This window comes from Athene cunicularia (genome assembly GCF_003259725.1).
Source record: "Athene cunicularia isolate RWA chromosome 1 unlocalized genomic scaffold, athCun1 chr1_part2, whole genome shotgun sequence".
Taxonomy (NCBI): Eukaryota; Metazoa; Chordata; class Aves; order Strigiformes; family Strigidae; genus Athene; species Athene cunicularia.
Window position 1 is genome coordinate 69,445,875 of NW_020799092.1, and position 22,051 is coordinate 69,467,925.

General features: G+C 40.0%; 1 protein-coding gene across 1 annotated transcript in view; it reads left to right on the forward strand.

The window, feature by feature from the left end:
• RELN (reelin) overlaps positions 1-22,051 on the forward strand; it is a 243,611-nt gene that overhangs the window by 202,939 nt on the left and 18,621 nt on the right. Inside the window, exons 43-55 of the mRNA XM_026868008.1 lie at positions 416-563; positions 3,954-4,212; positions 5,477-5,726; positions 7,933-8,101; positions 11,362-11,502; positions 12,851-13,028; positions 14,260-14,453; positions 16,145-16,401; positions 17,154-17,308; positions 18,083-18,297; positions 18,981-19,158; positions 20,357-20,532; positions 21,807-21,913. Coding sequence (XP_026723809.1) covers positions 416-563; positions 3,954-4,212; positions 5,477-5,726; positions 7,933-8,101; positions 11,362-11,502; positions 12,851-13,028; positions 14,260-14,453; positions 16,145-16,401; positions 17,154-17,308; positions 18,083-18,297; positions 18,981-19,158; positions 20,357-20,532; positions 21,807-21,913 — 2,427 coding nt within the window. The remainder of the gene's footprint in view (positions 1-415; positions 564-3,953; positions 4,213-5,476; positions 5,727-7,932; positions 8,102-11,361; positions 11,503-12,850; positions 13,029-14,259; positions 14,454-16,144; positions 16,402-17,153; positions 17,309-18,082; positions 18,298-18,980; positions 19,159-20,356; positions 20,533-21,806; positions 21,914-22,051) is intronic.

Consider the following 22,051-nt stretch of genomic DNA (forward strand, 5'->3'; position numbering starts at 1 on the left):
CACTAGCAAGCATGGCAAGAAGAGCATTTTTGGAACAAAGCAGCAGCTGTGAACCAAACTCATCCTTTCATAGGTGCTGCTGTTCATTTTAAATTTTGCCAGCCCTTGCTTTCATGCTACCACATGGTACCCAAAGTTTCTTTATACAGACCTGGATACTTTGTTGTTATCTTAAGAAAAATGAATAAAAGTGGAATATCTGGAGACTAAGATCCCAGATTTCATACTTCTGGGTTTATTTTGTTTATTTTGTTTTGATTCATGGTAGTTTTCTCAATTACATTGCACCAGAAACACTGAATATTTCTTCACTCTGCATGTGATGTTTAATTTAGCTCTTTTCCTCTGTAAGTAGTACTTTTGCAGTAGGAGCACTTCAAGGTAAATTATAAATATGTATTTACTGTGTATTCAGGTCAGCTGGAGTCGGATAGATTCTTGCTTGTGAGTGGTGGAAAGCCATCAAGGAAATGTGGTATCATGTCTGGAGGAAACAATCTTTTCTTTAATGAAGAAGGCTTACGTATGCTGATGACTCGAGACCTAGATTTGTCACAAGCCAGGTAACACAATTACAAAGTTTTTTCAGGATTTCACTGAAGAAATAATATACTGAAGAATAATACATATGTGATATTTCTGTGGTAAAGGCAAACTGATATATTCTGTGGTCCTTTAGCAAATATTGCATTTTAACCACTGTTATCCATTTAAATTAAATTTAACGTGAACTTTAATGGGATTAACCATTTAAATGTTACTTTTTTTCCTTGAATATTAACTCCAGGATCTGATGCCACACCTTCAGTAGTTTATGCAAGTTTTTATTTCTTAAATGCATAATGTGAGAAATCAATTGCATGTCACATGCTGTTTGTCTTACAGAAATCGACTGCATGTCACACGCTCTGTTGTCTTACAGTTTGGTATATTATGAGCCATTGCTGAAACAGGACTACCTACTGCCAGTATAACTCTTACATTCATCATCTCACAAGCCTTTCATTTTTTGAAGCTTGCTTTCTTCTTATTGAGCACATTTGTTTCCAACAATTCACTGAGAAATTCCCTTCAAGCTGTCACCAGCTACACCAAGCATAGCAATTGAAAAGCAAATATTTTTAGTGTATTGAGATATTATGTTGTATGATTATGGCCTGCAGAGGAGATATTTGATGTGTGAGGCATGCTCAACAAGCCACATTTAAAAAATTTACACTAATATAAATTAAACTGCATCCTGATTGCATGCACGTTAATAAATACACATTGTTTTCTAATTTATTCAGTATCTTAGCTTATATCCTTATATTATTACTTTGGAGGGATTGATTTTCTCTGAGACTTTTTCCCACTGATCTCTTATAAACACCCACACCCTACTCCTCCCTAATGTTCTGTGGGAGACACTTTAACAGGCACTTTATCTCTTTTTGACTTGTCTTCATTAGCATTGAAGCTTCAAATAATGGTTTAATTGCAGGCCCTCATGGTCAATAAAAATGCTTAATTTCTAATCATTGTATTTTTTAGATCAACAGTTAGCTAGCCCTCAGTGAGGTTTAATATTAATTTATTATTAATTACTGAATTTCTAAGATTCCTCACAGCAAACTTTTTTCAAAGCTTGGTAAACACAAACACCGATTCTCTGCACTAATTTGATTTCCTAGACCATTCTGAAATTAAAAGATTATTTAACAAAAGATACAAGAGATCTTGTAAGTTGCTCCATTAGACTAAACGACATGTTTTCCTTAGTGCTCATGTTCAAAGAACTGTCATTTATCTCTTCTCCCTGATAGTCTGTGGCTGGATTTGCATATATTGACCTCAAGGTGTTACATGGAGATAAATTAATTCTGTCTTGGAAAACAAAGCAGTATGTTTCATTTCTTGTAGATGCTTCTGAAAAATAACAGTTATCAACAAATAACTGTATGTTCTCTTCTAAACAGCAAGGCAGACTGCAGCAGTGTTGCTGGAGGCTGCTCTTTAGCAACCTAAAGTAATTGCAGAGGGATTTTCCTAATTTCCAGGCTGACAATCGGCCACCTGCAAAGCACAACAGATCTCTGTGACACAGACGTGCCAACTTCTGCACAGGACTTGGGGAGAAGTGTCAGTTTATGGCAGAAATTATGAGAAACAGCATTTCTAATCGATATTTTTAAGGGTATTAGTAATAACATTAAAACTTCCCCTTATGAGATCCCCTGAAGTACACAGGAAAGCAGTGGTGTCTGTTGGTGCTGCCAGCCACACTGAGCACCTGGGGATTGAAATCAAGCCGAGTCTTCAATCCACTATCCACTGCCGTCACTTCTATATTTTAAATAATTTAACTCAGAGGACAGTATATCACCATCATGGTGATGCCAGTAGCTGAAACTGCACAGCATGAAATATCCATAGGGACACAATATTTTAGGTATCCCAACTGATCAAATCCCTTTCTGTTCTGAATTACTGGAAGAATATCCACACATTTTAGTGTTACTAGATCTAGAAGAAAACTTTGCTTTTCCATTTCAAAATAGGCAGAGCATTTGCAAAATATCTGTGGGATGAGAAGAGATATTTAAAATTACTTCTTCATCTGCTAAATGTTATGTTACCGATATCTGAGTGGGTTTATTACTGTATTAGTAAAAAATCAGATAAAAGAATAGCCATCAACATAGAGCAGATTCAACAGAGACAAGGTCACCTGGGTTTACTTCCTTTGAATTATGTGGTGAACATTGGAGTAAATCTGAGGAGGCACAAAGACTTCCCAGCAGTGAAGCCAATCCATTACAGTTGATATGTTGATCCATGAGGGTGCCCAGTGCTCCTTTACAGCACAAGCAATATGTTATGTCTGGGACGTGGAGGTGGATATAATCTATAGTGAAGGAAGTTATATATAGTAGCAGGGAAACCATGAGTAGCAGTGAGGACTAGAATTAATTGACTTGCAGGTCTGGTGTTTTATTGAAGCTTCATCTGCCCAGCACCTCTGCAGCAGCCACTCCCAGTGGATCTACCTGCAGATCAAGCCAGAGCAAGACTTTTGATACAAAACTTCTTCTGAGCCGTTTCATTTAACCATGAGACAGGCAGTACTAATGCAATAATAATTAGAACAGATGCAACATTCTAAAGCTGTGCAAAAGCTGTGCAAACATGAATTAATACTTGTAATATCCCTGCAAGTCCGATAGGTAAATATCATTACAGCAGCGGTTCCCTCCACTCCAAGTGCATAGTAGAGCTCTTTATAAGCATGGGCTAAGGGGAAGAATTTCGCAGTTTGATACAAGTCTATTGTGCTGCTTTGGAGAAGCCAATTAAATAAGGGATGAAAGAGTTGATGTCCCTGGGTGGCTTGGGCTGGCTTCAGGGAAGCCAGCACATTTAAGCAGTGTGATTTAGACAAATTTCCTGGGCTGACTAAACGGACAAAAAGATCCCTGAAAGTGAAACATGCTTTGTTCTTCTGTCCAGGTTTTCTCTAGTTTATGCCAATGGAAAACCAGGATGCTTATTTTGAATTTAAGCACTTCAGCAAATTATTAGTGAATTATGTTTTACTTAAGGTACCATTGCTTTTCTGCCACTAAAATCTGTACTCATGGGCTGCAGGGATAAAAATTTCACCCAGGATTATGTTTCTGATATTTGCAACACCATCTGCTATGCAGACAAAAGCTCAAAACATAAATTACCAGCTTTGCTAAGCCTCTTCTGCCTGGCAAACTACCATACAGGGAAAATGAATTTTCATCATCCCACCTGTCTGTCTGCTTATATTCTGGAGTCTTTGAAAAGGAAATCATAAGATCTCCTAAAGCTGACTCTTACAGCAAGAAATCATGGTGCTTGTCAATAGACAAACTCCAAGTCTCTCTAGCTGGTTATCTAGGATGTTGCAGAAAATAAATCTTTCCAGTAATTGTTCCCCCTGTTAGATTTGTGCAGTTCTTCATGAGACTGGGATGTGGCAAGGGGGTGCCAGACCCCAGGAGCCAGCCTGTGCTGCTGCAGTATTCGCTCAACGGGGGCCTCACATGGAGCCTTCTCCAGGAGTTCCTCTTCAGTAACTCCAGCAATGTGGGACGATACATTGCCCTGGAAATTCCCTTGAAGGCCCGTTCCAGCTCCACTCGGCTTCGCTGGTGGCAACCATCTGAGAATGGGCATTTCTACAGTCCCTGGGTAATAGACCAGGTAAGGAATCCTCTAGATTGTTTTTTTTTCTTAATACAACTTTAGACTGTTTTCAGTTTTAATGTTTCCCTTGTCCTGGCATATGTCATTTCACTGGGTCAAGCAAAAATGCTTTGTATAAAAATATTCTAGAATGATAATTATCTCGAAAAAGATCAGAGCACAATTACTGTTTGCTAATCTTATGATTTAATGCACCGTTTACATGTGGGGTACTGAACTCACATTTCAGAGCTAGGAAAGTCTTTTATATATGGGTAGAGGCTTATGTTCACATTGCAGAAGGCCTTACCATGCAACATGCAAGTCTGAGGCCAAATTTCAAAACCCTTCACTTAAAAATATATAATATCTAATAACCTAAATATGTAATTAGCTTGATAGAATGCAATAGAAAAAACTATAGAAAATGTCAATCTAGATCCATCTTCTAATTTTGAAGATGAAGTTTTGTTTCATATTTGGGATTTGCTTCTATAAAGATTATTATATTACTTTGTATGACTTGGTATAAATCTCAAGAAACCCCACTAAAGTGATTGCACTCTAAGTAGTGTTATTGGGCTGTACAAGGCAACTTGCTTTAAATATTTATGAAGGTTTTTTTAAAGGAGTTAGTTCAGGTCCTTAGGAGAAACCCAGAAACCAAACTCCCAGCCATGTTTAATGATGTGGTTACAAAATTTTACTTCCTATCTTTCTGTTTAAAAAATCCTCATTCTTTAATTCCTGTATCTTCACTGAACATAGTTATATTAGTTCAGAATAATCAGAAACTGAATTCAGAATAACAAATGAAAATTAATTCTACCTTGCTTGCTGTTGAATAGTAAAATGATGGTGTCTTACAGTCAATGACAAAAAAGAGACTCCCCAGTTCTGTCAGCAGATGCAAGCTGATAGTAGTGCACCAGCTTATAGTATAGCTGAAAAACAAGTGGAAAAAAATAACAGTCTAATCACTTTGCTCCTACCAACATTTATTTTTGTGAGCAGTTTTACATCACCCAGGATGGACTTTACCTCCCCGAACTGTAGATTTGTACAGCTGAGACAATATCTTTAGAACCCCTTTATAGAAAAAAGATATTCCCCTTCCTCATAACCCAAACTCTTTACAAAGTGAATTTGTCCATTTTGGACTAGCAGAACATATATGCATAGATGGGTAAATCTTCCTCCAGGATGCTATGCCATGTGCATGTTTATGAAGACTCCTAGATATTTTTTCTTTTCAATAACAATTCCTTTCCTGATGTTTCAGATTCTTATTGGAGGAAACATCTCTGGCAATACAGTATTAGAAGATGATTTCACCACACTGGATAGTAGAAAGTGGCTGCTCCACCCTGGTGGAACAAAGATGCCAGTTTGTGGGTCTACTGGGGATGCTCTAGTGTTCATTGAGAAAGCTAGCACCCGCTATGTTGTTACTACTGACATCGTTATCAATGAAGACTCTTTCTTGCAAATAGATTTTGCAGCATCCTGCTCTGTTACAGACTCCTGTTATGGTAATGACTTCTTTGTAATTCCTGCCCTTCTTCCTCTCCTGTGCTGGAACGATCACTTGTTTTCTGATTCATCATAACAAAAACTCAGAAACAAACTAAAGCTGCATGTTTCTGTTAGAAATTGTAATGTCCCCTTTTTTATTCTAGATGTCTGAAGCCTAAGATAAACTAAAGTGTATTATTCCCTTCAAGCACTTAAGTTGCAGTCAATCAATTTAAGAAAAAGACTAACAGCTGTCTTACTCAAACCCATTTACCAGTGTGTGGCATCCACTGCTTGGGGTGATCTTGTGGTTCTAATAATAAGCAGCTGTGTGTTCCCAGCATATGTTTCTTGCTTTGTGGTTTTGCATTTTCGGTGAAGTAAGTCTCAGTTCAGATCTCACTTGCACCTCTATAACTAAGAAATTTTTTATATCAGCATCCATCCACTACATGCTAAGTCAGCATCAACTGCAGAAATGTGTATCATCCATACAAAATAATAAACATGTATATATATGGATGGATGCATGCATGTATGAATGTGCATGATCCAATTTTTATTACCTAGCTTCCTTTTTTCATTATATGTATTCAGTGCAGAGCATGCTTTTGTATGTGTAAATATGTATATGCACATATACACACATATGCACATATAAATAAAAACATGCTCTGCATTCAGTACACATCACATGGAAATTAAAAATTCGTCCATGATGTGAATTTTAAGATGCACAAGAAACAAGTCTTCCTAGCTTTTGAATTCTTGTTCATACATCTTAAATTATATTCTTTTAGTGTAGGGTTTGGGGGTATAGATTTTTTTTTTGAGAAGGAGAATACGGTATGCTGCAGCATGTAGCATGTGTGAATTCACTGGACCTCTAGAATTTTGCATAAAAATGGAAAAAGATTTTACCTGAAGTCCCAGAAGTAGCTTCTCTGGTTTTGCTATTCTGAAGCCAATGAAAGTAATTGAGGTATTTTACTCACATGTCTAACAATATTTTTTTTTTTCTTTTGGTATGAAAAAGACTATGGCATACTGAGATCACCCCTGCTAATTTTAAAAGTGTTCAGGCAGCTTAGCTATATACTGGCAAAGAATCAGTTCCTTCTTTTTTTGCTTCTGTGTCTACTACACTTTCCATTATCTTAACTTAGTATTAAATTAGGCAGGACACTACCTAATCATGCTTCCAGTCATGATAAGCAAAGCATTTAATTTTCACTGAAAATTCACTTAGCCTTGTTTGTTTCCACTTGTCCTTGTATTTCTAAAGCACTGTCTTCTGTGCTTGGACATCAAGTGGGACTGACTGAGTGATAAAGGGTCATTCTCTGTGCATGAGGGTAGAAAAAAGGGTCTGTAGTAATCAAAAAAGATTGCAGATTTATCACACTGTCACTGCAACCACGGTCCATGTTTTACACAGCCAGAATGCCTGGCAGCTGGAACATTTACTTTAGTTACAATTCTGTGCCTATTACTCTTTACTTTTTAATGGCTGCGTAAAAGTTTAACTTGAAGTATTTAGTGAGCTTGACTAACTTCTATTTTTCATAATAAAAGTTTATAAGCCATAAACATAAAAACAATGAAATTGCTGATTTTTGCTGAGAAATGAATACATTAGTTTAATGTGGCTAGACTGTGTTTGAATGAAAACAAGTTCACTGACTAACAAACTCAATTTAAAATTGTTTATGCTGGATAATGAAATGAGCTGGTCTGGAAGGGGGCGGAAGAGTGACTAAACCATCTTGTGACAGAGCCAAAAGTTTGAATTTGAGTGTTTTCTGCCTTACACAACGATTACATCCAGCTGAATCTCATCCTTCAACCTGAAAAACAAAAAAGATTGCTGGTCATGATGCTGTCACATCATTTTCTTGCATGCTGCTGCTACAGAAATTGTCTTGACTTAATCCTGGCGACTTGACAGATGACTTTGTCTTTGCACCTGTGGTCCCTTGAATTAGGTGGCAGATACAGAGGTATACTCCAGCCTTCTCCTAAGCTAAACTGGCTCAGCAACATATAATATATCCTCCAGCACTGCCACTGAAGCTTTGTGCTTCTGACAAAGGGTTGAAAAGTTTTGAGTGGTTATTTTGTTAGCATAAACTTGTGACTAACGCTCTCTGAGGTTACCAGTTTATTGTTGACCTACAGATGTAAGTCTCTAAATTAAGTAACTAAACGTGTTTCCACCCTTAGCTATTGAACTGGAGTATTCAGTGGACCTTGGGCTGACCTGGCACCCAATTTTGAGAGACTGTCTTCCCACTAATGTGGAATGCAACAAGTACCATCTCCAGAGGATTCTCATTTCGGACACTTTCAACAAGTGGACCCGGGTTACTTTGCCCCTGCCTCCCTATACTAGGTATCTCCCTCTGGGTTTCCACAGAATAAATATAAATGCAAAATCTGTATTAAGGCATGATAAATGAACAGTGTTAAAATAATTGTACCTTGCTATTTTTCTTTGGTCCATATCTATAACAACAAATTAGTATCAGTAAATGAAGCCTCATTCTGCTTTGCATAAAAATTGAAACTCTACTATGTGCATTTACTTTTCTTAGTTATGTAAATACAGGAAATTCTCATCCATCTTGTTCTGGGAAGGGACAGGGGGAGCTTTTTAGAGAATCTCATGTCATCAGCCTCACTAAATTCTGGTTGTTTTGGTGGCTGATTGGACTGGCTGAATCCCCACAGCCCCCTGTGCTTGCTGTTGCTGGCCATGAGGTGATTTTAACTTGTCGGGGCTCTTCGTTTTCTGTGCATTCCTTGTATTCTTTGTGTCTCTCTCAGCTTTGATGCTGTTGTCATTGTTTTTACACATGCCCCATTTTCACCTCCTCTTCTTTTTCCTACTTTCCTTTGTCTGTGAAGGAAGAAAAATTAGATTTGTTGGGAGGTTGCAGGGAAAGGAGCTGTTTGGGACTGACAGCGCTATTGGGAGTGCTGCCATATGGTTCCCTACAGTGCCCTGAAAACTGCTGGATTTTTGTTTTGTTTGTCAGTAAGATCCATCTACAGACAACTGGGTAGTTCAGCCTTCCAGCTCGCATCCTTCTCGATGTGCTGTTTTGCAGTGAGGCTGTGACTGTGCCCTGTGCAGTCATACCCGATAAAGCTGTCATAGAGCTAGCCCGGAGTAAAGCCTTGCACACACGGGTAATAGCGTGGACATGAGGCTCCCAGCACAGCTCGGCTCTACAGCTGTGCTGTTATTGCTGAGCCCAATCTCCTCATGTAGACATAGGCCGAGCTAACTGCAGGCACAGAAGTACCACAGTGTAGGCAGAGCCTGTGCCTATTTGAGAAGGTTGTTATGAAAGATGCCAGCTAATGAACAGATGAGTTTGGAAACAGAGACCTTCATTTTTTAGCGATTGTACTGAGAGTGCCTATACAGTTGTCACGTGTTTTGATACTAGTAGTGGAAAAGTTCATGTTTTATTACTAAACATTTGGGGCATCGATACTCTTCCCTATCTTCAGTGCAGTGCTTCATGTCAAGTAACTACTTTTTTAGGACTTGTTCCCAGAATCGATCTCTTCTGCTTCCTCTTTTGTGCTGCTTCGCTACATATTGTTTGTAAAATCCATTACCCCAACAATTCTTGTATAAAGTCTGTAAATTTGTATTCAGGAGAGGCTTTCTGGGGCTGAATAGGATAAATCAGGACTGGGATTGATGTTCCAAACCAATTGAATTTGGACCCGAAAGGAACCTACCACCTGAGATAAACTCAGGTTTATAAATTACTGTGATTCTAAGACTCTATAAAGATTTTTGAGCATTATATGTCAAAAGAAGAAGTTCCATACCCTAATGAGGCAAAAATTTCTCTTCTGTCCAAACCAATAACTGTATTTGTTGCCTCAAGTAATACCATTTCCCAAAGATATTAAGGTAGAGATTGCATCAGAGAAGTTATTACAACCTTAGCTCACAAGCAAGGGAGACTTTAAGCTTTAGAATAAGGAATAGTGCAGCTAGTAGGCTCTTTAGTACAGAAGTGATAGAACTTTTATGCTGCTTTATTATTTCAAGCTGTCTAATAGCAGGCATGTGTCTCCAAGTGTTTGTGCCTGTACATTTTCGGGACATGCAGGCTACACAGTCAATCGCTTGGCCTGGTTCACAGAACCCATACTCACATAGCCTTTTAGGGCTCATACCCCAGAGTTCTATCTAGCCTCTGACCTGTAGAACACAGTGAACACTTACTTTTAACTTAGACTCAGAGCTGATTTAAAAATGCAAATGCAAATACAAAGCTTCTCCCAGGAGCATCATCTCCATAAATTGTTACTGAAGTGCCAAACCTAAAGCAGGCAGTGTAAAATACAGGTGCTTGTCTTTATTCCTGAAGGAATTCCTCACAATTTATGCATTTCTTTTAAAAATGCTATTTGATGAGCAGCTAGACAGCACAGCAGTAGATATCTCCTTGGATAAACTTGTTATTCATTCACCTCAAGTAACATGTTTATAAATAAATAATTCATAGAATAACATTGACCTCACCATAAAAGGTTTATTTTTACACTGAATAAATTTGTGGGATTTTGCTGTTTATTTGTTTTGGTGTTTACAATAATTGTGATTTCCCTTTGAGTTTCAAAAGAAAAGACTACACAAAGTTCAATGCTGCCATCTAGTGCTGTACAGCAAAACATGGACTAGCTTGAATTGAAAATGGTATTTTTGATGTTACGGAAATTCATTTACTCACAGCTATTCAAAGATAGATGTCTACTGCTGCATGATCTGAATACCTATTTGGTGTCCCGTTTCAGCTAGGTTTTCATCATCTCTCTTGGGAGCTGAGACAATTAATTCACATATAGCTACATCAAAGCAAGGTGTCTGAATAGGGAGCTAAGCCCCCTTTAGTCAACAAAATGAAAATTATTTACTGAAAGGAGCTAGCATCACACCGTAGATCATTTCTTAACATTTCCAGTCAAGCCCTGGATGGAGGGGAGGGAGGAAATGGCAAAACCAGGGTCACGCAACAAACCCTGCATGGGTGCTCTCAGCTTTCTTCTGTAGATTTATAAATGGCAGCATCTTGCCTAGGAGCCAACTCACTTTCTAGAGATGCTCTTACGTAAGTGTAGTTGGGAGAATTAATAGAGAAAAAGTTAGGTTAGTTTGTTGACTTGCACTGAAGCAATAAACTCAGGGTCAAGGTAAAACTTGGAGAATTTGGGTGATTCTGGCTTGATCCAGCTCCCAGCTATGCCTCAAGTTTGGATTTGTGCTGGGACATGGTTATGACTGGTCTGAGCCTCCCTTTGAGCATACTACCTTCTTCCTACCCTCTATTCTACTGCACCATCCACAGCCCACTTGCTTTGCTCTCATCAGTGATCCATTTTCCACCTCCCGCACACTCAGCATGTTACTGAGCATCCATGCTTTGTCCCGCTCTCAAAATGCGGGCACGCTGTTCTTGGGTTTTCAGGAACCTTGTCATTATCAGGAATGAGCCCCGGGTTGTGCTGATATCAAACAAATCTTCCAGGAGCGGTCTAGCCTTAAGACTGACATTTCCTTTCAGTCAAAATAAAGATTAGCTTAGCTAGAAATATTACCTTTCTGTTTTTCTTTCTCTCCTAAAGGTCTCAAGCAACTCGTTTCCGCTGGCACCAGCCTGCTCCCTTTGATAAGCAGCAAACATGGGCAATCGATAATGTCTACATTGGGGATGGCTGCATAGACATGTGCAGTGGCCATGGGAAGTGCGCACAAGACAACTGTGTGTAAGTGCCATTTGTCCCCTGTCCTGTCCAGCACTGTAGCATTTCAGTCCTCTGCTGTCATTTTAACAAATTTGCAGGGAAGACTTTGATACAATCTTTATAAGGAAGGTGGATTTTGTTTTTAAAACTGAGCAGTGCACCGGGACCTCCTGGGAATAGAAATAACAAGAGGAAGGTTAAGTGCAGGGGTTGGCTCTGCCAGCCCTCTGCCTGTTCACACGTTATGGGCGATGCTGCCAGTCCTTTCCTCAGTGGCACTGCATCACCTCTGCTGTTGTCTATGCTGCATATGGGCTCCCCTCCCACCAGGTAGGGGGAAGGGACCCCTTGAGTTTGAACACCCCTCTAGGGACATACAGTCCTGGAGCTTCCCAGAAGATGTCATTCTTATTCTTGAGGTGTTTCATGCTGTCCCCCCCATGCCCTCATCCTGGTGCTGGGTGCAGAGGGACTGGGCTGGAGGTGGGAAGTGGCCATGAAGCAAAAGGATATTGTGCCTGTTCTTCACAAGGCCAGATTTTTGCCTTGGGACTGGTGTTAGCTTGATGCCTCTGATCCATGGTAGGGTTTGCTGGAGGCGGCAGACTGGCTTGATCCTCAAACTGTCTGTATAACAGCCTACATAGAGCCCTGCAAAGCTAACAACAACCAGATCTCCCCAGCTTTGTCCGTCTGGCAACGGAAAAATACCTTCCAGATGGATGTATTGCTTTTTTCCAGCCACAAATGGTAACAGAAATGGGGAAATGGTTGTATAATTGTGCTTTGACTATGTTTGTTAGAAATATATTCCGCTGCAGAATAGACATATTATTGTGTTGTCCTCTATCCTGACAGCACTGAAGTACCAAGGCATGATCTCCCTGGTGAAATCTGCATAGTAGCATAACCCATTTCCATGCTGTTATCCAATCTTTGACACATTGTAAGAATTTTTTTCAGAGGAGAAAAAAAATGGGAGACTATATAAAGAAACAACAGGAAAGTATTCATCCACTAAAATTCTACAGACACTTACTTTAACATTAGCAGGACATTCTTAGGCTTGGCACATTCTCTTAGGTTTATCTATCCAAGTACAATGTATTTCACTGATTCTACTCTATGCTGGAGTGTACTCTGTATTAGCAGCTTGAACACTAACCTTCCTAAAGTCATTTTTGTTTCATATTAACTACAAAAAGTGGCAGATGTTTGAAACCCCCATATACCAGTTGTGTGCTAGTAAATGATGCAGACAGTCTCTATGCAGAATAAGATGGCTCCTTAATGTGGAATAACATGGCACTGATTACATCTCCATCCAGGGCCTTTGCCAGCTGAATTTTGCATTTGTTTTCTTCTGCAGCTGCGATGAGCACTGGGGTGGGCTGTACTGTGACGAGCCAGAGACCCCCCTTCCGACACAACTGAAAGATAACTTCAATCGCTCGCCATCAAACCAGAACTGGCTGACGGTGAACGGGGGCAAACTGAGCACAGTCTGCGGGGCAGTAGCCTCTGGGATGGCTCTTCACTTCAGCGGGGTGTGTGTTCAGTGTGGGGGACAATTGACTCCCTTTAGCAGTATAAACGGGAAGGATTTAAAAAGTTAAATAGCAAGGTGTTAAAAAATACCAGCATTACATTATTAAACATATAACATATAAAAAAGACTTACATCCTTTGTCTAGCTGAAGGTCAAAGTCACACAGGTGCTACAGACTAGGGCCAGACAGGAACACTCCAGGAAAGCAGATACTATGTTCCTGGCTATGCTGCAGCCAGAAAAATGAGATACAGTGTGTGTACCTCCTGAAAGGAGCCATAGAGGGGCCTTTGGAGGTGGAGCTGATAGATTACAGCACAGTCTGAGTATATAGATGTTCAGTTCCACTCACTCATAGCCTCCTCATAGCACTCATAACTTCCAGAGACAAGAGTTTTGTGTGGCTTCTTATCAGACCACAAAGGTAAATTAATAATTAGCTATTTGCATGTTTATAATTTGCATTTGGTCTGTGTACAGCCTCATCTTTCAGATACTTCATTGATGGATTTTTTCAGAGTAAAATTTCCTGGTTTGGTTACATACTGCTGCTGAATTACAGTTTGCTTACTGACAACCTCGAGATTATAAAAATGACAAAATAGTATTTTAGAAACATGTAAAAATTATGCTGTAGATCTCTTCCATGAAAATGTATAACTAGGTTCAAACTGATGTGAGTTTTCTAAAATAAACTAACAGAAACATTACATTTCTACTTCCTTCCAGTAGGACTAAGTAGGCACCACTTACTAATAGACTAAGCAATGTAAAATATATAATGGATTATGGCAAAACACACATTAAAATCGCTGTGCCATTTGATGGTTTGCACAAATCAAGCCATTAGCACAAATCAGTGATTCGTTAATTCTGCCTGGTAAACCTTGTGTTTTACACTAGAAGCATGGATTTTTGTAACTCTTGTATTCAGAAGAAAGGTGAACACAATTCTTGATACTGAATGGTATAAAGCTGTAGGTTCAAGTAGCAACATGTATAATGCACAACAAGAATTTTTAAAATGGAACATAACTGAAATTATGTCCTCAAGGAAGTACATTTATTATTCTGTTGTAGCTTTACCTTTGTTATAATTAGTATAATTCTGTACAATTTTGAAGGTTTTACAACGTGAAGTTACAATAGAGACTCCATAGTCTAACCCTTTTTATGTTCATAAATTTTGCCTGTCAACACCAGCCAATGTATTTTTCATTGCTTTTAAGGGCTGCAGCCGTATGTTAGTTACAGTGGACTTGAATCTCACCAGTGCAGAATTCATCCAGTTTTATTTCATGTATGGATGTCTAATAACGCCTAATAACCGCAACCAAGGAGTGCTGCTGGAGTATTCTGTGAATGGTGGAATCACCTGGAGCCTTTTAATGGAAATTTTCTATGATCAGTTCAGCAAGCCTGGGTTTGTACCTTCTGCCTGTATAATTTCCTGCACTAAAGTAAGGTGGTCTTGAATGTCTCATAAGAACCTGTGGAGTATATTACTGCTGTGGTTTGGATGTCAGATCTTCAAGAGCTCAGCCTGTCCAGTCCTTAGTGCATGTACTTGAGCATCAGCATTTTTGCAGCTGCTAGGCTAGAAATACAAGGTTAGTAAGGAGTCTATAGCTGTCTGATAGATTTGTAAATGGTTGCATGAAGATAAAGTAATAGCCATTGTAATGATGTCTATCTTGTTCTTTAAGATACTTTCATATGCAATCTAGTTTCCAAGAGCTGAAAGTCATTGCTTGAGCTAGTAAGAAAATGGTGAGGAGAGTAGAAACTGAATTTCTGCAGATATCCATCAAAAGAACAGATACACTCAAGCCATATTTTCAGATATCTGTGAGATTCAAATCATGCATAGATATGGGTGGACCTTTGCCTCACTGACTAACTTAAAAGACTCGTAGAAAATAGGGCTGGGAGGGTGTTTTGCCAATTATCAGGCCTAGCATAAAGGACACAGCCAGCATAAAGATGAACCAATAACCAAATTGTATTTGATACAAAAGGGTCAGCACATGAGTGAGCACTGGGGGTACAAACAAGTCAGATTATACATAATCAACATCAATCCCACTGACCCCAACAACAACACCACACAACCAACAGTGGGTGGAATAAATGGTGAAATGCAGTCTCCCATAGAAAAGACAGGAGACAACCGAGTCAACAAGCCAAACACATCAGACCAAGGAAGCCACACACTGAATCTCTACACAGCCCACGTTTACAAAAGCCAGACCTGACTGGAGCCCAGTCCCAGGGAGGCAGGAGGTCCTTCCCCAACAGGGAACTCTGCACAGGGCATCCACCTCACAGACAGACACTGCCCCTCCTGCCAGTGGTCCCAGCTTTTATCCCCAAGTGGGACACCTGAGCTTTGCTTCCTTAATGCAGACACCTGGGGCTCCTTTACCTCATGGCTCTCCCTGCCAGGCCGGCCGCTCCCTGGAGAGAAGCCTAAAGGCAAACTCACCCCCTCTGGGAGGGGCTGTGGGAATCACCCAGATGTCAACCTTAATTTGGGGCTTGGGGTTGAAACCCCAGTATTTCAGAGGGACCCATTATTTGCTGTCTCATTTGAATACACCAAGAAATTACTAGCACTTTGACAAGAGATTTAAGTGTACTATTGTCTGCTGTTGTAATGGAAATAAGAAAATTGTACTGAAACATTTCTATCTGCTGAATGGCTCCAAGTTGAAAATAGCAATCTCAATTTTTCTTTGACATTCTCCTTCTTAACACTTCCCTTAATTAGGACCTAATGTTCACACCCTGATAGTCTAGAACATTGTATTTGGTTCCATAAGTACAGCTGGAGTCCATGAGGTTGCTCAAATCATGCCACAGTCTGGTTGCTGGCCCTTCTCACCTCACTCTGAGCCACTGTCCCAGAGATGAGATTGAGAATGGAGGTTTTTATTTAAGAAATCTACCATAGGGCAACACAGTCTAGATCACCTGGTCTTTTCCTTCATTTCCAACTTGCACATTCTCTAGGAAACAATGGCACTGGACCTTATCAAAGCACCCAGCACAGAGCACTGAGAAGTATCTTGCTCCTGCTGCTTTCCTACAACTTATTTCCACCTTTTATTTCAGCTTTGTGAACATCCTCCTACCCTATGATGCCAAAATCATTGGGACACGCTTCCGCTGGTGGCAGCCCAAACATGATGGCCTGGACCAGAACGACTGGGCTATTGACAATGTGTTGATCGCTGGATCAGCTGACCAGAGGACGGTGATGCTTGACACCTTCAGCAGTGCTCCCCTACCGCAGCATGAGCGCTCCCCTGCCGACGCAGGGCCCACTGGGAGGATTGCCTTTGACATGTTCATGGAAGACAAGACTACAGGTAAAGGTTTCACATAGATCTGAATTTAAGAGCAAGAAGTCACTGCAGTGATTGCCAAATCTTGCTGAGCCTCTGAAACTTTGTCTCGCTGTGGTGGATAACACATACAATCCCATTGCTAGAGGGGTCTTGTCTTTTGGGTTTTGTTCATAAAATGTGAAATGAAAAGACATAACTCTTTTTACTGCATAAATTTGATTAGAAGATTAACTTCTCTTCAAAGAAAGAAAAAAGGATTAAAAAGTGCCAGGTTATTCTAAGCAGATTTCTTAACCTGAGTATCTGCTTCCTATTTCCTAACTTTTTTACACATTCTTTAGGGAAGTTACATTTTACAACTACATTTTGAGAGGATGTATTTCTGTATTTCTAAAAGACTTAACAGTTAGAAGTGCTGGGGTACCCTTTGTGCAGACATGTAGGCAACACCCATTAAAACGTTCTCCCACAGTATCCAGTGCAACCAAAGTTTATCTTTCAGTAAGTCTCAAATCACTACTTCTTAAACATTAAAAAATAACGTTATGATGCTTATGTAAATGAGTAGTAAGAGGTGCTTTGAGCAATAATTGTGATAAATGTAATAAATATGTACATGGGAAAATGGGGTACTGACATTCTCAGGAGCAATGCTAAATAATTCTCATGTAGGCTGAAAAGTAAAGCCATGACTCACCTTTAGTGGTTAACACTAGTCCCTGTTTAATTTATATTTTCATTGTATATTACTGACATTGCCATTTATTTTCAAGTGAATGAGCACTGGTTATTCCATGATGATTGCACAATTGAAAAGTTTTGTGATTCTCCTGATGGTGTCATGATCTGCGGGAGCCATGACGGCAGAGAAGTCTACGCAGTCACCCATGACCTGACTCCTACAGAAGGCTGGATTATGCAGTTTAAGGTAAAATCTGTCTGCAATATAATTATTCAAAACCACTTTTTGCTCCAGGTGTAAGTAGATTTTTCAGGAGATAGGATGATGTATAGGCCTATGAATGAGTCATTCCCTGAGGGAAAAGTATTATTACTAGGTCATCCTTATTTTTCATCCTCAGTGCGTCCCTCTTCTCTTCCAGCACAGCAGTTGTATGGACCTCATGTAATAAGGATATTACATATATACAAGGTGCCTATTTTGTAACAACTGCTTGGTGAGGGAAAAGCAACTCCAAAGTAGTCCACACCACTCCTATGTTGTCATGCATTCACATCAAACCTGCATCCAAACTGCCCTTCATACATCCCCTTAGATAAATTAAAGAGATAACCCAGCAATATACCTGGAAGTTGTAAGAGCCCTTTGCACATCTCTCCCATAAAGACAGTCCACCTAACATAACCAAGCTGGGTGACCTCCTCTGAAATACTAAAATCTTAGCTTGTATGGGAAGGGGGATTAACTTTATTAGTTATGGAGTATTGGGGTATAAGGCACAAATGTCAAAACCTGGAAACCCATAAATGTGAGCTAACTAGAGGAAAATGAAACTCGGAATATGGTGCCTGTTCTCAGCCTTGGGAATACTGATGAGATCTGCAGATGACTGGTGCCATACAAGCACCGTTACTGCCATCATTTCAAGCAAAATTCTGCAGTTTTCAGGTTCAATCAGGTTTAAAACTCTAACCAGCACCACAATTAATTCTTATTTACTTATGCTCTCTTCTTTATTAGGTTTCTGTTGGATGTAAAACCTCAGAAAAACTTGCACAAAATCAGGTCCATGTGCAATATTCCACTGACTTTGGTGTTAGCTGGAGTTACTTAGTACCTCAGTGTTTACCAGCTGATCCAAAATGTTCTGGGAGTGTTTCGCAGCCATCTGTCTTCTTTCCCACAAAAGGATGGAAAAGAATAACTTATGCACTGCCTGAAAACCTTGTGGGCAAGTAAGTATGAACTTGCTACTCATTTTGTCTTGGATTAAACGTCTTCTGAAAAACATAACGGGAAATTTCTGCCTGTTCATTTTCTTTGAAGGAAAGTTCAGACTAGCAGCATTCATGTTCATTATGTATGCTACATAATTTTATTTCCAATCTATCAAGACTGACTATGACTTTTGGTCTGAACAACCGGCAAAGTTATCCTTGCTTCTCTGCAGTCTGTTCCCGTACAGCATGTGCTGCTCTGTTCAGACAGCCGCAGGCAATTAGACTGGATTTATGACCTTACTGAGTGGAAAAGTTACCCTTGTTGTCTGCAGTAGTCCACACATATGCAAACCATTTGTCTTTTTCTGCAAAATTAAAATCTCTTTTATTCTTTGAGTAATCTGCTCAGGAAGTATAACCAAAATTGAAATTCTCTTGTAAGAAGACAGAAGAGCTTTTTCCAGCTTCAGGAGTGTCTGGAATCCATCCATATATATACGGACTACCACATAGGTAGTACATCTGTAAAGAAAAAGATATGGATATGTATAAACTCAATTTCAACAAATACTGCCAGATATTAGTTGTGGAAGCTCAGAGGATAGTACAGCCATAAGTATATTGTGTTTCACCCCCCTTTTTTCAGTTGAGAGTAGTTTTATACATATGTCTGTTTTTCTTCATTTCTTTATATCTAGTCCCGTGAGGTTTCGGTTCTACCAGAAATACTCAGATATGCAGTGGGCTATTGATAATTTCTATCTGGGCCCTGGTTGTCTGGAAAACTGTAGAGGTCATGGAGACTGCCTGAATGAGCAATGCATCTGTGATCCTGGGTATTCGGGTCCAAACTGCTATCTGACCCAAACACTGAAGGTAATTTTACCGCATGTTTTAAAGAGTGAATTTTGCCATGTGTTTGTTTGAGAAAGAGAGAGAGGAGAGATCAATCCCACCGGAAATTTCGCTTTGTTTCCTGTCAGCCTGAAGATACCCAAATCCATTTTCAGACCTTTTATAATTTTTTAACAAAACTATTAGTTCAGTATCCGAGAACATTTGTTCCTTTGCAAATAACACTGCCTGAAAAAGCTATGATAAAGTTCACTGTTCATCCTTAGGTCATTATTATATGATCTAGATCACCCTTGCACAAATTATTATATTTGATCAAGACCTGTGGAAAGATTGTCTGTATCATGAAAGAGCTTACTGAAGTAGGGAATACAAGAAAATTACATAAAATTACATAAAATTAATTCATCTAGCTGTTGTTATTGTTACCCTATAAAAAGTGAGTGAAATCTACTTCTATTCTTCTAATTTAAAAAATTAAAATATTTTTAAAATTTAACATATTTAGAAAATTATATGTAAGGAACCCCAAATTAGTTTAAAATGCAGTCTTTACTATCTCATTTTTTTCTACATCAGATAAGAACAGAATAGGTACGTGCGCCACAAAAACAAACACAGCTGCCTCCCCACTGGCTGCCCACGGGCTGGGGGGAACCTCTGCTCCAGGCCTGGAGCACCACCTGCCCTCCAGCTTCACTCACCCGGGGGCTGCAGGGCTGTTTCTCTCACATATTCTCACTCCTCTCTCTGACTGCAGTTGCTGCTGGGCAGTATTTTCTCCCTCTTCTTAAAATGTTATCACAGAGATGCTACCACTGTCATTGATGGGCTCAGACTTGGCCCGCAGTGGGTCTGACATCGGGCACAGGGGAAGTCTCTAGCAGCTCCTCATGGAAGCCACTCCTGTAGCCCCACCACTACCAAAACTTTGCCATGCAAACCAAATACACCCATTCATTTCCACATGCAAATTATAGTGTGCTGCATTACCTCCCAAGTATCTTAAAATCTAACCCTAATGTATTTTCACATTTAGCCAGTCCAGTTCAAGTAGCTAAATATTCAACCAAAAGTGAATATGTTCAGTCACCCTGAAAATAAATTTTTACAGTGTTCATGAGCCCTTCAGATGTGTTTGGGTCAGTTTTGGCTGTGATCATCAGAAAGGCTTAAGATCATAATCACCTGTACTTTATGTTAAACACCTTACTTACAGACTTTCCTGAAAGAACGCTTTGACAATGAAGAAATTAAACCAGATTTATGGATGTCCTTAGAAGGTGGAAATACCTGTACCGAGTGTGGGATTCTGGCAGAAGACACAACCCTCTATTTCGGAGGTGCAACTGTGAGGCAAGCTGTCACTCAAGATCTGGACCTGCGGGGGGCAAAGTAGGTCATGTTTACATGTCATTTTAATAGGGAGCTCTGTTAAACGCTGACAAAGGTTCACAGCAGGTGACATAGCTTAGAGCTCAGGGAATTTATAGGCTATCACAAGCATAAAGTTATTTCGGGTGGAGATTATGATTCTCAAGGCACTGATGCTTTCAGATGAGTCACAGAGAGCAAGGCTCACCCTAGTACAGTGGAAAGGGTCTGCCATGTCCAGGTGAAGCAGCGGGTCCCCTTCCCTAGGAATGTCCTGGAGCCAGCAATGCCCCTCCTGCAAAGAGGCGAGATACCGCAGCATCGCTGCCTCTACTGCTGAAGGCACCAGCTGTGTCTCCCACTGAGTTAAGAACATAACCTCCACTGGTTGTCCTCTCTTGGGTGCCCGTACAAGACCCGCCCCACTCACATTCTGTAGAAAAGGATGACAACTGGAGAGCAATAGAATTATGTCAGTTTAGACAAGCTAAGGACATGATGTAGAAAACAACAGTCATTTTACTCACTTGTGTAATTCTGTAACTCAGCAAGAATTCACTGAATCACACAGCCTTTCAGTAAGGAAGGGACCTCAGGGAGTCTCTTGTCCAATCTCATGCTCCAAGCCAGGTCAACACTGAATTCAGACCAGAGTTTGCTCAGGGTTTTGTCCTGTTGGATCTTGAAAAGCCTCCAAGGACAGAGGTCTCACAGTCTCTCTGGACAGCTTGTTCCAGCGTTGATTTACCCTCACAGTGATTTTTTTTCCCCATTATATTCATTTGGAATCTCCCATTTTTGGATGTATGACCACTGACTTCCAGTCCCAGCCATCTTCTCCAGGCTGAACCAGCCCGGGTCCCTCAGCCTCTCCTCACAGGGCACATGCTCCAGACCCAACCATTTCAATGGCCTCCACTGACCTTGCCTCAGTTTATCAATTCTTTTTATGTCCTTCATTGAGATAGGGGCACCTTGTTAACTCATGCTGAGCAGCCTTTCCATCAGGACTCCCAGGGAACTGTTAGCAAAGTGGTTGCCAGCCAGACAACCCCTAGCCAGTACCATTGAAAGGGGTTAGCCCCTTCCAGGGGCAGGACTTTGCTGAATTTCATGAGGTTCCCATGAGAATTACTAAGCAATGTTTTTAGAAACCTTTGTTCTACTTGTACATCGATGTTACTTGCTTAAAAATACTGGCATTTTGAAATATTTCAGCGCATCTGCTAACAGAAAGCAAACTTCTCAATTTGTGCAGGTCTTTAACAGATGTAAACTTACACATTTACTTTTAGGTTTCTACAGTACTGGGGGAGAATTGGAAGTGAAAACAATATGACAACATGTCACAGACCAACTTGCAGAAAGGAGGGAGTGCTGCTAGACTATTCCATTGATGGAGGCAAGTACATCCTGCAGTTTCAGCTAAGCTGCAGCCCTGTTCTGTATTCAAGCACCATGGATATCTGAGAAAGTCAGAGAGATCCAACATAATAAGATTATTTTTAATTGTGGAGTTATTTTTGTCCCTGTAAAGGTT